The sequence below is a fragment of the Oryzias latipes genome, chromosome 9, assembly GCF_053564925.1.
Source record: "Oryzias latipes strain Hd-rR chromosome 9, Olatipes_Hd-rR_3.1".
NCBI lineage: Eukaryota > Metazoa > Chordata > Actinopteri > Beloniformes > Adrianichthyidae > Oryzias > Oryzias latipes.
In genome coordinates, this window is record NC_136245.1 from 24076876 (window position 1) to 24091998 (window position 15123).

The 15123-nt window shown below is 39.2% G+C and overlaps 1 protein-coding gene across 1 annotated transcript in view; it reads right to left on the minus strand.

Moving 5' to 3' along the window:
* The window catches only part of bmpr1ba (bone morphogenetic protein receptor, type IBa), a 72634-nt gene that overhangs the window by 904 nt on the left and 56607 nt on the right, over window positions 1–15123 (minus strand). Inside the window, exons 5-13 of the mRNA XM_020705857.3 lie at window positions 3831–3993; window positions 3643–3742; window positions 3450–3552; window positions 2756–2852; window positions 2538–2676; window positions 2226–2418; window positions 618–915; window positions 303–478; window positions 79–209 (exon numbers count right to left, since the gene is read on the minus strand). Of these exons, the coding sequence (XP_020561516.1) occupies window positions 79–209; window positions 303–478; window positions 618–915; window positions 2226–2418; window positions 2538–2676; window positions 2756–2852; window positions 3450–3552; window positions 3643–3742; window positions 3831–3993 (1400 nt within the window). The remainder of the gene's footprint in view (window positions 1–78; window positions 210–302; window positions 479–617; window positions 916–2225; window positions 2419–2537; window positions 2677–2755; window positions 2853–3449; window positions 3553–3642; window positions 3743–3830; window positions 3994–15123) is intronic.

The following is a 15123-nucleotide window of genomic DNA, read 5'->3' on the forward strand; positions in this document are numbered from 1 at the left end:
ATACAGACGTGTGTTACACTGTTGTTAGCTTTTTCCTTATCTGTGTGTGATGCAGGTTTTTTTTCCAAGATATTTTACCTCATCACTTGTCCATCGATTTGGAAACGATGGTCGCAGCTTTTTGATGCAGACCACCTCCCTCATATCTTCATACGACGGGTCTGTAGGAACTAAGTCGTGATAAGGTAACTGATACTCCTCAAGGATTCCTAAGCAAGACACAAAGATCAAGGCAAGGGCTGTGAATGGAGTTTGTGGCACAAATGCAGAAAACAAAAGCTCTTTGACTTATGCATGTTTACCTCCTGAGACACAACGCCGAGCGATCTCCCACAGGATGAGCCCAAAGCTGTACATATCAGCCATGATGTACGACTGAAAATGACTTCTGTTCAAGGTCTCCTCCAGAACCTCCGGAGGCATGTAGCGCTTTGTGCCAACTCGAGTGTTGGGAGGGATGTCTACCTCGTTGGTGTCACTGCAGAGTTCAAGAGTAAATAGTTTGAAATCTTCTAAAATACAGTTTTTATTCGTATTACAGAAAGAAGCCATACATTGTATTTATGGGCTTCTGCAATTTTTTTCACGTTTATTTTTTTGACTCCTGATATACTCACCTGATGAACTTGACTGCCAGTCCCAGATCAGCGATGCAACAGGTCCCATTTCTTTTTACCAGGATATTCTTACTCTTCAGGTCCCTGTGAGCAATAGCAGGTTTCCCCTGCGTGCCAAAGATCTCTGTGTGGAGATGACAGAGCCCCGACACTGACGAGTAGGCCAGACGCAGCATAGCTTTGTTATCCAGAGTGGTAGATTTGAGGTAGTCATACAAGGATCCGTTTTCATGGTAGTCGGTGATTAAGTAAAGCTGCGTCCAGGAGCCAGTTCCTTTGATATCTGCAGCTATGAAACCTGTAAATGGAAGAGAGAAAATGCAAGGAAGAAGATGACAAAGAAGTTAATATTCTTGAATGACAATCATCCATCTGTTGACACATTACCGGCCTTTTCTAAATGTGTTAGTTAAGGTTACAAATTTGGTTTATGGACAACACAATAGTGAAGGTACACAGCACCCAATCTAAGCATACTTTTCCTTTTTGTTGTTTTAGACAATTATTTTGTGTGGATATCTTCACAAAACAGTGCTGATTTAAAAATATCTATTGTAAATCCATTCATGGGCTCTAATTTTTGCATTTTAAAACTGTTCTATCAAACAAAATGGAAATAATTTCTAAAACATTATTTTGTGACTAAAAGTTCTATATTTAAATTGTAAAAAAAACAACAATCAATTGTAATAAAGAACCATAAAATCTGATAGTTTTAAGCTAATGTAAAAGTATAACTGAAAATTTTGAGGTTTTTTTTCTTCAAAATCAATTTTCAGATACTAACATTTGCAATTCAATTTGCAGCAAAAAATAAGAATTACTTTCACCCTTGTGCCATCCTATGGGGTCCAGATGACCCAATCCTTACATTGACGTGTTATCCCTACCATGACAGAGGTGGATAAAGGTAAAGAGGATTTCATGTAATCCATGGACACCAGTGCAGATCCAATATCATTGAAGTTCAGCGCACTGTCTTGTGGGGTCTAAGTGACCCCACTACCAATGTTAAAGTCCATAGGATAGCACAAGGGTTAGGCATAAATATTTTTACTTCCTTGTTCATAACACCTCATTTATCAGAAAATTCAATGCGCTGCCAAATCCCACTACTTAAGCGTAGCTTAGCAGTTGACCATGTGTCGGAGCTCAGCTTTTGCTAAAGGCAGCATTATACAGAACAACATCTTGTTTGTAATGCTGTTTTTTAAACCGATGATCTTTTGCCCCACAATTTAATTGCAATGCTATGTAAGCTTTTAATTAGGCGACTTTTTGTTCAGAGTCTGCCGTTTCTGACTTCACAACCTGTTCTGCTAAACAAGCTTTTAGTCATAATTAATCTGTTTTGAAGCAGAGGGCATTCTGGTGGAGCAGATGGAACACACTATTGTTTTTGTTTTTTTGCATTTCTTTTATTATTAACCTTTTTTTATATATTTTTTTTGCTTCAAATTCAAAGCTTGTACATTCACACTTTTGGATTTAACATTGATTTAGATTAAGTGTGCACTTGTCTATTTTGTTTTATTGTTTTTTTTTAATGGAAATATAGAGAAAAAGCAAGAAACAATGTAAGAATGGATAACATGAATATAAACTCACCCAAGATATTCTCATGTCTCATTAAGACAGTCTGGTAGATTTCAGTCTCTCTGAACCAACTGGCTTCTTCTGTAGTGAAGAAAACCTTTACAGCCACCTTTTCCCCCCTCCACCTACCCATCCACACCTCTCCATACCTCCCTTTGCCAATCTGTTTAACCATGTGAATCTGCTTGGCTATCGTTCTCTGAACCTAAAAAGAAAAACATCATAATAGCTTTATGTTTTCTGAGGATAAACAAATTCAAGAAGTTATGCCTAAAAAGATGGTGCCATGTCCAAAAAGCAGCTTTTGCAGTGCTCACAACTCACCAATAGAGGGAGCCCTGAGCCTGATCCAGAACTCTGAGATTGCTCTATCAGGTCCTTCAGGGATTCTCCGGGAGGAATGTAAGTGTCATCCTGCTCCAGACCGATACTGTACCGAGGACGGGACTCCTGACGCTTATACCTGAAACAACAATATTTGACACACTTTCTTAGAGGCCAAATGCCCTCTGTAACACACAAAGAAAGTGTGTATTATTTACCTCAAGTAGCAGAAGACAATGATTCCAGCCAATATGATGCTGCACACAGTGACTGAAATCAGCAGAGCCATGTGGTGAATCTTCCCATCGACGTAGACTGGAAACAATAATAAAAAATCAGTCCAAAGCATAGTTCGGTCTGTGTAGGTTACTGAGAAAAAACAAACAAACTATTGAGTAAAAGAAGAAATGAACAATCCTTAAAAAAGACACATTGTCCAAAAAATGATGCGAAAATCTCTTCGATTTTTCAAATTCTTCTTCTAATACTCTCCCCTCAAAAGCTGGGTTAGCAGCTAAAAGAAAAGCCCTCCATGGCTTTTGTGTCTGATCCCCTGCGATGGAGTTACAGATTGATGACCGGGCCCTCTGCTTCTGCTGGCACTTGCGATTTTCTCTAAGAACCTAAGCTTCCCATTTCTCCTTCACACAAAAAGACTGGCAGAGCAGACCTTCCTGCTCCGTCAGACACTGCGGTGGGCAGCGGGACTGTTTGACAGTGACTTCTTCCCCCCTCTTGCCCATTTGACTCTCTAACAAAGCCATTATGACTGCGAATCCTGCGCACCGCAAGGCCATCACTCACAGCTGTCACGGTCTTTATCACCACCCCCCCCCACTCTGTCACTGTCAGCCGCCAGCGACATCAGAGGGAGGGCATCGATGAGTGATGCAGGCGGGGAGGCAAACTTACGAGGGGGCTGGAGTGGCGGTAGTGTTGGACGGAGGTTTCTGTTGCAGAAGTCTTCATCTGTGCAGCACTCTAGAGACTTTCTTTGGCGAAACCCCCCTATGTCCTGAAAAGAAAGCCGTAAAACGAATCTGAGCTTTTTTGCTCCTCACATATTGACCTTTTATGTGCTGCGATGTTGAAAGAATCCACACACCCTACACTGAAACTCTGATCCAACCAGACCCAAACAACCTGCAGTCAGAACAGGAACTCCTCCCTCCTCCTCCACCATGGTAAAGCAGTAGCCGTCAGTCCTAAAAAAGGTAACGTTTTAACAAAACCCTCAAAGAAGGACAATAAATACAGGGTTGTTTTTTTTTTTTTTACCCCCCCATGTCTTACCTGCAAGTGTTATTGGTGGAATCATCTGGGCAGTGGTGAGAGCAATAGCACCACAGGAATCTGTGGGAGGCCGACGCCGGAGCGATGCTGCCTGACGTCTCCTTTCCGCTCTCCACCGCATCTCTACTGGATCCTCGTAGCAGCATGCTGTCCAGTATGTTACCTACCGACAAACCACACAGAGACAAAGCAGGCGAGTTCACGTGGAAAGCAAAACATTCACCAGAACATTATGACACCTAACGACAAACCACCAAGTCGAGATCACTGTCGCAGATAATATTATGGCGTGTGCTAGCAGTATTTACGCAATGTTGCAGCATTTATTTCCGTGGTTTCTCAGAGACGATGGGAGAGACGACCACACAAATTTTAAACACACACTGTTAGTAAAGTTAAAGTTGGAACTGAATGAAGAAAATGTCTCAACTTCTCTGGAACCTTCTTTTTTAAAGGCCATCCTCATAAAATACAGAGCATCCTTTTGATGGTGCAGAAGGAACAACATCTTATCTGGAGTTCTGTCATTTTGGTAATAAGATGCACATACCTGTTGCAGTTTTTCTGCATCTTAACAATGCTAAGAGAACAAATAGCAGTTTAAATTTGGCATAAATGATCAAAATATTCCACAGAGGGCCAGTGACCTTTAAAAATACCACAATAAAAGTATCTGCAGCAGCAAACCTAAATCAAATGTTCTTATTTCATAAGCATGCTTTCACCTTTGATAAAACAAACATCTGAAGTTTACTATGTTTTTGTATTAGAATATCAGCTCGGTTGATACTAATTAGGGATCAACAATCGCATCAGTTGTATTGCATCCCTACTGCAATTGGGCGGTCTAGTTCATACTAAAATTGGCCGGTTTCGCTGGCAACTTGCCACGATAACTGCAACAAACTTTGAGTGGCATTTTTTATTTTTCAAGCCTGATGATGCGACTTCCTCCAACATTTCAGTGGTTTTGTATTTTATTTAGAGTGATTTATGGGATCTTTGAGATTCTGTTTGTGGTTAATTAATGGTGCAGACATCAGATGGTACATTAAGTTTTTTTTTTTTTTTTTTTCGATTGTAAAAGCCTCACACCAAACAACCAAAGTTTAAAAAGAAAGTTAAATTTGAAATGTTTTGCCACCTGATCCATATCTTAATCAAATATTGCTGAAGTTGAAGTTGAAGTTATAGTTGCATATGAAAGTAAATATGCAGTGAAAATGTTGTGTGTTTTCTTTACTTCATTGTTTTAGAGTTGAGTCATAAGAAAATAACGTCTAACCCCGATCGTATTTGGAATACAGTAATGGTGGCTTTGTCTTCGAAATCCTGGGCATGGAAACAATTTTTTGGAGCCAGTTTGCTCTGCCATTGCGTCTTCTAATTTCTTGAAATTAGTGAAGTTGCGATCTGCATGCGATTGTAATACCGGTGTAAAATTCCAATCGAGGAGAACGTCATCACCTTGTGTCACATTTCGCACCAATTGAAGCGATTGCCTTCCAACGGCCTTGGGATCAATGTGACCCTAGCAAACATTAGTTGCTATGAAGTAAAAGACTGCCCCTACACTAATTATGCTAGGATGACCATCTCTGGTCATGTAAACATGTGGCTGTTCCTGCCATATATTGTTATGGAATCGCATGTACAATGAATGAGCAGGTCATAGCCGAAAACGGCAAAAAACAAGTTTGCAAGTGCTGCTAAATAAGCTGGATTATAGTTATACTTTCTGGTTGAAACCCAACACAGGCAGAAATGACAAGATGAAAGTCCTGAGCTTACACCCACTCAACATTCATAACACTTGATATCAGGACATTCTCTTTCTAAAAGCAGATTTTGCTGCTCTAACAACTGATACAGCTCCAAAGCTCCAGAACCAAACCCCCTTTATTCCCCGCTTATCCCATTTCAAAAGGACACCTGTTTGTCACTTGAAGGAGAGGAAGAAAAAAAAAAAAAAGGCCACGGATTCGCCTTCTCTGTACGGCTCTCAAGATCTTCATTCATTCATTCCAGCAAGATCATTGAGACCAGATGCTTAACAGCTGCAAGCAGAGATGGTCCAAAGAGAGCTCCCTATTTATTTTTTTTCACTGAGATACAATCTTATTCTCTAATTACAGCACATGTTCAGATTACTTTCCAGCAGGTGGAAGCATTATTCATTTTAACATGATTATATCAGGCTTTGAATAGAAAGAAATGAATGTTAAACAGTTAAGATAATCGTACCTTTTTTTAATAATCTAAACTCACTTGTTATAAGCATGTAAACAAATGTGATACTGCTCTGTCCTTCCATGAATGGTTTCGCAGACTTTTTAAAACTTTTATTAGATCAGATTTAATACATTATTTCTTTAAAAAAGGAAAAAGAAAAGTTAAAAAAGCATACTGTCAACAGAAACTTGTTTTGTCTGTATTTCAAAGCAAACGTTAGTTTTCTGCGTCATTTACATGCAAACACATCCGTAAAAAAACGCAATGACAATTAAGCCAAATCCAATCCAAAATCTCAGGTTTTGGTTTTTTTTTTCTTTTTTTTCTTTTTAGTAGTATGAAAAAATCTGCAGCTTCATAATGAGACGGCAAAGTCCTCTTCATCACAGCTAAGCAAAACAAAAAAGCCATGTTGGCGGACTCACAGTATGCTTCGCTTTCATAGAGGAAGTCTGCATAAAAATACATTTGGCAACTTTCTTTGAGAAACCCTTCCTGTACACACAGATAATGTGTTGACAAAACTGCAAGAGGGAGACAGAAGGGTTTAAAGGGGTCACATTAACAATTGACCGATTTGAGCGAAAGGGAGCGAGGAAGAGTAGGAGGGGGAGAAGAATAGGGGATTAACAAACGAGAAGTGACAGAACTGCGGGGAACTGGTGGGCAGTTTAGCAGCACACAGAAGAGGCAGAGCAGAGGCCACTGGCCTTTTCCACCCTTTCTCTCACTCTGCTCCCCCCTTCCTCCCTCCCATCCCTCCAACCCACTCCTATAATCCCCACTCACTTCATCCTTCATTTGCTGCCAACCTTTTTGTCCCCTTATTTCTTCGCCCCACATCTCTTTTAGGAGCCCTGCTTCTCCCCCTGTTCACATTCATTTATAAAATTCAAGTTCCATATCTACTCAGATTTGTAGATACCTTGTGTAGCTGCCAACCCCCCCCCCCCCTTTTTTTGTTTCATCTCCCACTTTCTGCCCAGCGTGAGTCTTCCCGATTGTCATGTGAGGTGCTGCTGTGCTGTTGACAAAACACAAAGCCTCTCACATCCAACCTGCACCTGGCAGCCTTGTCTGCTGCTTCCTGTGTGCAGGTGAGTGCTACTGAGAAAAAACAACCACAGGGGCAGAGACGAGGAGAATGATCAGATACAGGATGTTTCCTTTCCATAAATGTTTCCTGACCAGGAACTGAAATGAAAGTTAGGGGAAGTCATTCATGACAGAAGCAACTATGTGATTGGTATAATGATGTACGTGGAAAGCAAAACATTCACCAGAAGATTATGACACCTAAACGTCAAACCACTAAGGCGAGACCACTGTTGCAGCTAATATTATGGCGTGTGCTAGCAGTATTTACACAATGTTGCAGCATTTATTTCCATGGTTTCTCAGAGACGATGGGAGAGACGGTGCCACATGTCTTTTACTTAGGATTATGCACTTTTTTGGCCAAAATTTAAAAAATAAATCTGTGTTTCTAGAACCAAGTTTCTGAAAAGTGGCAGTAAATCCTCACCAATTTGCCTGTGAGTTGTCAGCGGGACTGTTGGCGCACCTGTAAGCCCGCCCCCTTTCCCATAACCCATCTGTTCACTGGCTCTCCCGCTTACTTAACCCTTGTGCTATCTTAGATGACCCCACCCTTACATTGACGTGTTCTCCCTACCATGACAAAGGTGGAAAGATTTCATGTAATCCATGGACACCAGTGAAGATCACAAATCATTGAAGAAAAAAGGTTCAGACCACTGTCTAGTGGGTCTAGATGACCCAACTCCTAATGGTAAAGTGCCCAAGATAGCACAAGGGTTAAAGCCCCTCACACCCACCACCTAACATATCCGGTGCAACATAAAATGGCGAGCAACATTGGAGCTATCCAGTCGTACAGTTTTGAGCCAGAAGAGGTAAACAAAGACTTTTATGGATCTATTTGTGTACAAGCATCACAATGGAGCTGAGCAGGGAGCTTGTGGCTTGCCGTAGGAGCTTAAAAGTCAAACCTGCAAGCTTTTTCCGACAACATTTTCGCGTCTGCTCCTGATTAACAACAATTTGAATAAAGAAACACTCAGAACTGGAATTTTAAAACTTTATACATGTACTCCATCATGAAAAGAAATGCCACAAGAACATGTTAAAAACACCAAAAACATGATATTTATTGTCTTTAAGGAAGGCCTCCAATGGAGTTGATTCTTTTTTTTTTAAACTGTCTTGAATTTTATAAAATCAAATGCTGTTTTTACTAAGCTATGAGTAAAAAAATAATAATATTGATGTGCATTTTAAGGACGACCTTCACAGATAGTCAGTTTTTCTATTTGTCCCATCTGTCTGTGGGAGGACATTCTGACATTTAAGATAAAAAAAAGACGCTGACTTTGCAGTTTTATCTTTAAGGATAAACAGACGAAGGAAATTTACAGACAGAAAGGCTTTAATGAAATGAGCACATAGAATACAGAAAACATGCGAACAAATTTTACTTTAAGCTTCTAAAAGTGAAGCAGTACTAACTAAATTCATGTTATTGGCTAAAATGTTTATTCACATATAATGACGACCTAACAGATCTCCTCCTCCAGGCTTTTTCTGGCTGGATGGTAGGATATAGGGGCCACTGTCAACATGCAATTAACAAGTGTTGCTCCCTAAACCCCTTTCCGTCTTTTCTTTTCAACAGATGCAGCTTTGTGTAAATGGAAAAGAAAAAAGAGGAAAGACATTTCTGCAGACAGAGGGGATGCATGTGAAGGGATGGAAATTGTGCATGAGAGAGCAAAATGAAGAGAGGAGATGTGCAGCCAGATAGACTGTCAGAGGGGAGCAGAAGGAGAGGGAATGTTCATTAGTTATCCAAGTCATGTCAAACAAGGCCAACCAGAAAAGCCCTTTCCCCGAGCCCATGTAAACACTGCCCGCCTCCTCTTCCACTTACGGCACTCTCATTTAACAAAGCTGCTCCCCCCTTTTCCCCTCTAAGTAGCTGTTCATCTTGCAGGTGTTTGACAATGTGGTCTGTACGGCAAAAGCAACACACAGGGTGAAAAGGTTTTTTTTTTTTTGTTTTTCATTCTCTCTAACTCCTACTGTTAGCACTTGGCATCTGTTTTTCCTTGGACAGATAAGCCTGTTCAGTTCCTGCTCTTAACTGGACGTCCTTCTTCCTGTCAGAGCTGAGATGAGCAGAGACATCCCACATGTGCAGGAATGCGTAAATGAACCCCACTTTTTGTCATTCCCCAGGCTAGATGTTGGGCAGTGAAGGTCTCCTCTTCACCCCGTATGACTAAACGTGCGTGTTTTGAACTCAACAAAGATCTCCTCATAGTTTAAACTAAAGCCTTCATCAAAGATGAGAAATAAAAACCTTTTCTATTTAATATATGAAAAAATGACCTAAAAAGTCAACTTTTTGTGCAGAGTCCAGGTGTTCTAAGCCATGTAAAGTCCCACTTCAGTCATCTTTCTATGTATCATAAAACAGTTCCCAGTTTTTTTAAATTATGATTAGCGGTACATTGTTTATTTTATTTTTTGCCAAAACCAAAAAACCTGTAGTTTTCTAGGACACAGGAGTAAGCCTTCCCTGACTTCCCATAATCACTTTGTTTACACTTCCTCCTGCTGGTTTACAGTCCCTCACTCCCTCAAACTTAACATTTCCGATGCAACAGAAAATGGCCAGCTGTACAGTTTTGAGCCAGATCCCAACTAGGACGAGGAAAACAAAGACGAACATGGATCTATTTGTCCACAAGTGGATGCATCAGAATGGAGCAGAGCAGGGAACTTGTGGACTCCTGATTGTAGGTTTTCCACATCAACTATAAGCTTTTTCAAACGGCATTTTTGCAACTGCTCCTAAATTCACAACATTTCAAATGAAGAAACAATAAGAAATGTGGTTTTGATATTTAATTTGCTTAATATATGTCCTCCATTACGGGAAAAATGCAAAAACACCAAAAACATGATTTCTATTGGAGAGGGTTTTTATGTAAAATGGGAACATGTTTTTATTGTTAATCTAGATTTAAAAACTATTATCATACCGTTTAACTAAATGGTTAAAATGAACATTTTTTTTACAATTTAGAAAAAACAAATAAAAAAACTTTTTTTCTTCCAAACAACCAAAATAAAAGCTTTTTTTTATGGTTTGAAAATCAAACTCGAATATGTTTTCATTTACAACCTCTGTAGAAAAAACGTGATGGCGGTTGGTACGATCATCCCCTCTAGCCTCCAACACAAACAACATCATCATGAGCTTTTCAAGCATTCCTTCATTATGTCATGCAGATGAAGGATGCGGTAATGAGCCGGTGCCGCTCTGTGGTTATACAGCTGTCATCTGCCAGGTTTACTTTATGCAGGCAGTGGTGTGTGTCAGTCTACGCCTGAGCTCCCTTTCATGGGGATGAATGACAAACACACGGATGCCGGAACTCTGCGTTCATCCCAGCAAGCCGTTAGCGTTGCCTTCGGAATAAAGGGGGGATGATGAAACAGTCCTTGAAGGAAGTGTGAGAGAGCAGAGCAACCAGGGAAAGAAGACCAGCTGGTTGCTCCTTCGAGGACAGTTTTTTTCTTCCTCTTCTTCTTCTCACGGCCATCTGTGTGCTCCGACTCAACACTGAGCAGCCCACATCCATTCCCAGACATGGGGGCAGATCAGTGGGATGTGGCTGTGTACAGTTACTCAGCCTGATACCAGTGGTTGAGATCTGACTCATAAACTGTGCAGATTTACCAGGATGTTCGCACCTAAACTTTACTTGTTATAAAAAAATAGGCAGACACTGTAAGGTTGACAAATGTTATGACGCAGTTCCTCAGCAGCTATTTAAGGAAGCCCTGCACAATGTCTTGCTGAAACAGCATACTTTATTGTTTACATGAGTCTGACACAGATAATCAAATTGTTCTACTTTGCTGAAAGACAAAAAAGTGGAACACTTATTATATTCATAAATGATATGATTGAATTTCCTGGTCATTAATTACACAGTTTACCCAGTTATTATGTAGACTGAGAATTTCGTTATGAGAATGAAAACTTTTATGAAAGGGAAACAAAACAAAAAAAGTCAACTGATTAAACATGCTCAAAACGAGCTCTGCATGTCAGTGGAGAATTCCATTACAAAGTTGAAATGTTATTATGAATCCATCCTCCTCTCTATTCAAAGAACAGCTGTGACAAAAAACCTTGATACCTCGCAGATTCCTTCAGGCATCTGTTTTTGTATTCAGCCAAACAAATGTGCATGTCACAATGGAACGCTTGAGATGAAAAAGCATACACAGTAGTACAGCAGGCTTAGTGCCTGTGGAGTATCTGGAGTCCAGTGCAGATCTTCAGGAAGTGTATGCTGGAGGAGGTTTTTTTTTTTTGTAAAATGTCTCAGAGTACCTCACTCTTAAAAGATTTTAAGAATTCTTGTGACATATCTAAGAAAAGGCCTGGGTTTCTGAAACTTTTGTCTTGGTAATGACTAAAAAAATAGAAAATAAACCTTTTGTTTGGTTTGATTCTATAAAAATTGAAACTGAATTGCAGATTTTTGTGTTTTTTTTGTCTTCAACTGCTTGGGATTTGTCGAATCCTGCTACAAGTCTAGAAAAAAAGCCACAAAAGACTAATCCTGAGTTAGGAAAACTAGAAAAAAAGCTAAAACAAACGATAGCTAATAGTTTTTTTTAAAGGCGACATGTTTTGAAAAATCCAAGTTTGATTTTCAAGCATTTTGGCAACTTGGACATTACACATTGAATGACAAATTTCAGATTTGAGAACTATAAAGCATGACAAAATGTCACCAAAACTACAAAACGTTGGTAATTTTAGTACATTGCTTGTGCACGGGTTAATTTCGGTTTCTTTAAACTGGAGGAGAAACTGCTTTTTTGGTTTCCCACTGCCATCTCTAACAAATTTTCATTCAAAAGTTTTCGAGATCTAGCACATCCAAGCTTATTCCTACTAGAACTCTGTCCCAGCGCGTTGAAGCATTGGAATGCACAGCTTTTCTATGGACAGAACTGTAAAATCCTTCCCTCCTAATGTGAGCGGCTAACATATTCCGTCGGCCTTCCAACTGTTGACACGATGACATCTTTTCTTTCCAAGAAAAGACAAAAAAGCCCAGGTGAGGTCAGTCACCTTAACTGAAGATAGGTATATCAGCAGCATGATTATCTACACTCGTTTATATGCTGCATCAGGTTACAATGTACCCACCCTCTCGCTCGTGTAAAATTGGCAGCTATATTTATCATATTGGATATGCTGCTCCCATGATATCATCATGTGACATATTGTTCCATCAGGACTGTTTCCAAAAAATTGACAAACAGTGGTCTCATACTTGCCAGATCGGTCCTTAGCCCTGGCTAAAATTATATCTTACTTTTAGAATTCAGAAACATGATAAAAGAATAAAATTTACAAGTGCACATGCACACACATCAAATGTTCAAAGTAGTTTTCTGTTACTCAAGAAAAAAAAAGTCATTTAGCTCATGATTACAGGTTTTTGTTATTCCAACCTCGATCCACTCATACAATATAATCATTAATAAAATTGTGTAATTTAGGGATCATATTAAGGCAAAAGTACAAGGGAATGAAAATACTTTGAAAAAGAAAGTAAAAAAAAAAAAAAAAAAATCCCAACAAGTAATTTCAATGTATTGGCTTTGTTGTTTGGCAGCCGTGGTGCAAAGGTAGAGTGGTCAACCTCTGTTTGAAAGATTGCAGGTTCAGTTCCTGCCTTGTTCACCAAAGTGTCCTTGGGCGAGACACTGAACCCCACATTTCCCGGTGGTTATAGGTTGGTGCCAGTGTTTGGCAGTAGAGCCGCCATTAGTGTGTGAATGGACTGTAAAGCTCTTTGGGCCTTAAAGCAAGGTAGAAAGGTGCTATATAAGTATATGCCATTTACAATTTTATCCTCAAATCCACTTTTGTAAAAAAAACAAAAAAAAAAACAAACATAAAGTGTCTAATTTGTCATTGCCAGCTTGTGAGTTTCCTGATTTGTTTTTGTATATGTAAACAATTTCTTTTTCTTTAGAAGCAGCCTGATTTGTCTGTTTCACAAATTTCTGTATGATTAGGAATTTCAAATAACATAAATGTAAAAGAACAATTTTCCGCTTATGAACTGGCTCTCCTTTAATTACATAGAAAATGATGTAAAAGTTAAGTCTTTAAGTTTACAAGCCAAAGGTTTGTAAATTGTTTTTTTATAAAAAATAAAACACTTATTTAGTAATATTATTGTACAAATTAGGATCTGACAAACCTCAAAAAATAATTTTCTTCCCACCGTAACCCTTGTGCTATCCTAGGCACTTTAACATTGGGAGTTGGGTCATCTAGACCCACTAGACAGTGCTCTGAACCTTTTTTCTTCAATGATTTGTTATCTTCACTGGTGTTCATGGATTACATGACATCTTTCCACCTTTATCCACCTTTGTCATGGTAGGGAGAACACGTCAATGTAAGGGTGGGGTCATCTAAGATAGCACAAGGGTTAAACGGCAACAAGTGGTAAAGTTTCATATAAAATGCCTAGAAGTATCAAATGAAGCTTTAATAAATGATTTTCTGTTGTCCTTTGAAACAACATGACGGTGACATAAAAAGATAAAAGGCACAAACTTTTTGGCGAATTTAGGTTCGATACAGCTTTTGTCACCAATGAATGTGGAGGTGCGTGCAGTTCAAGGGCTCACTGTGTGTCTGAGAGCTGGTTTCTGTGTGTTTACTGGAAGGGTTCATGGTGTTAACATTACGGCTACCATGTGTTTATTTCCCAAAGTTCTGCTCTGTGGTTCATCAATCAACGGAGGCACCTACTTTCCATTTTCAGCCTGCATGTATGTATGCTTTCAGATGATGTTTTACCTCTTTATACGTGGATGATGTGAGAAATTTGGACATAGGGTGTATTCATCTGTCTCACATGAGTGTACGTGTATTTTCTAGCGGCACGCGTCTCCCTGTCTCCTATGCCTGATTAGCTCCCCATTTACTGAATCACATATCACCCATCAGTGGCTCCAGGCCTTGTCTGCACTATCTCACCGGCCTAACATGCTGCAAACCCCAGCACATCCACTCCCATCTGGACACCCATTAGGTACCTATCATTGCATTTAATGATCATCTCTATTGCATTTGGTTGTAAATGTACATCCTCCTACCCACAAACGACCTGAGATTACAAGATGAATTCATTTCTATCATGGCTGTTTGCTGCTTAGTGTGTTTACTCCAATTCTTCATTTAACTTTATTCAGACAGAAAAAGAAAATAGCCTAATTCGAGAATGCATTTTTATGGAAATCTAAAATGTATTTATTCATCATTTTGCAATCTTATTCAGGTTCATTGGAAGGGTCTACTTAAGAGCAAAAGTCTAACACAAATGCAGGTCAGAAAAAAGGCGGGGCAACACCAGGGTTAGAGTACACTTTGATTGTTTCAGCATCTTGAGAGGGTTACATTTTCGTGAGAACGCAAATGTTTGTAAATGGAAAATGAACCAATGACAAAAACTTCTAACCTTTTTGTTGTGAATTGATCCCCAATATTCTCTTTAATGAAATACTGATTTTATCCCAGGAGGCAGTGCATTTACTGTCAGTAGCTAACATGTTTCCTGTTCCTGTTCTACAATTATTTCAGAAAATTGCCCCTTCAATATTTGAGAACTGTTTTTTTTTTTATATAAATTTGAAAATATGTGTTCTTTAATATAGTTAGCAAAAATCAAATTTTTACCAATTTTCTCTTTTTATTGATTTGTATTTATTTAAATGAATTAATTTAAATGAATTTTAATAAAAAGAATTGTCATGAAATAGGTTGATTTGTCAGTGAAAGAATAAGAACATTTCTGCTGAAAACGTATTTACACAACTGCAAAGGTTTTCACAGCCATTAAAAATTCTGTTTGTGTGTACGAACCCAATCATTGAGAAAACTACGGTCTTGGCTGATGACCACAATATGATGGTTTAGACCACGAGC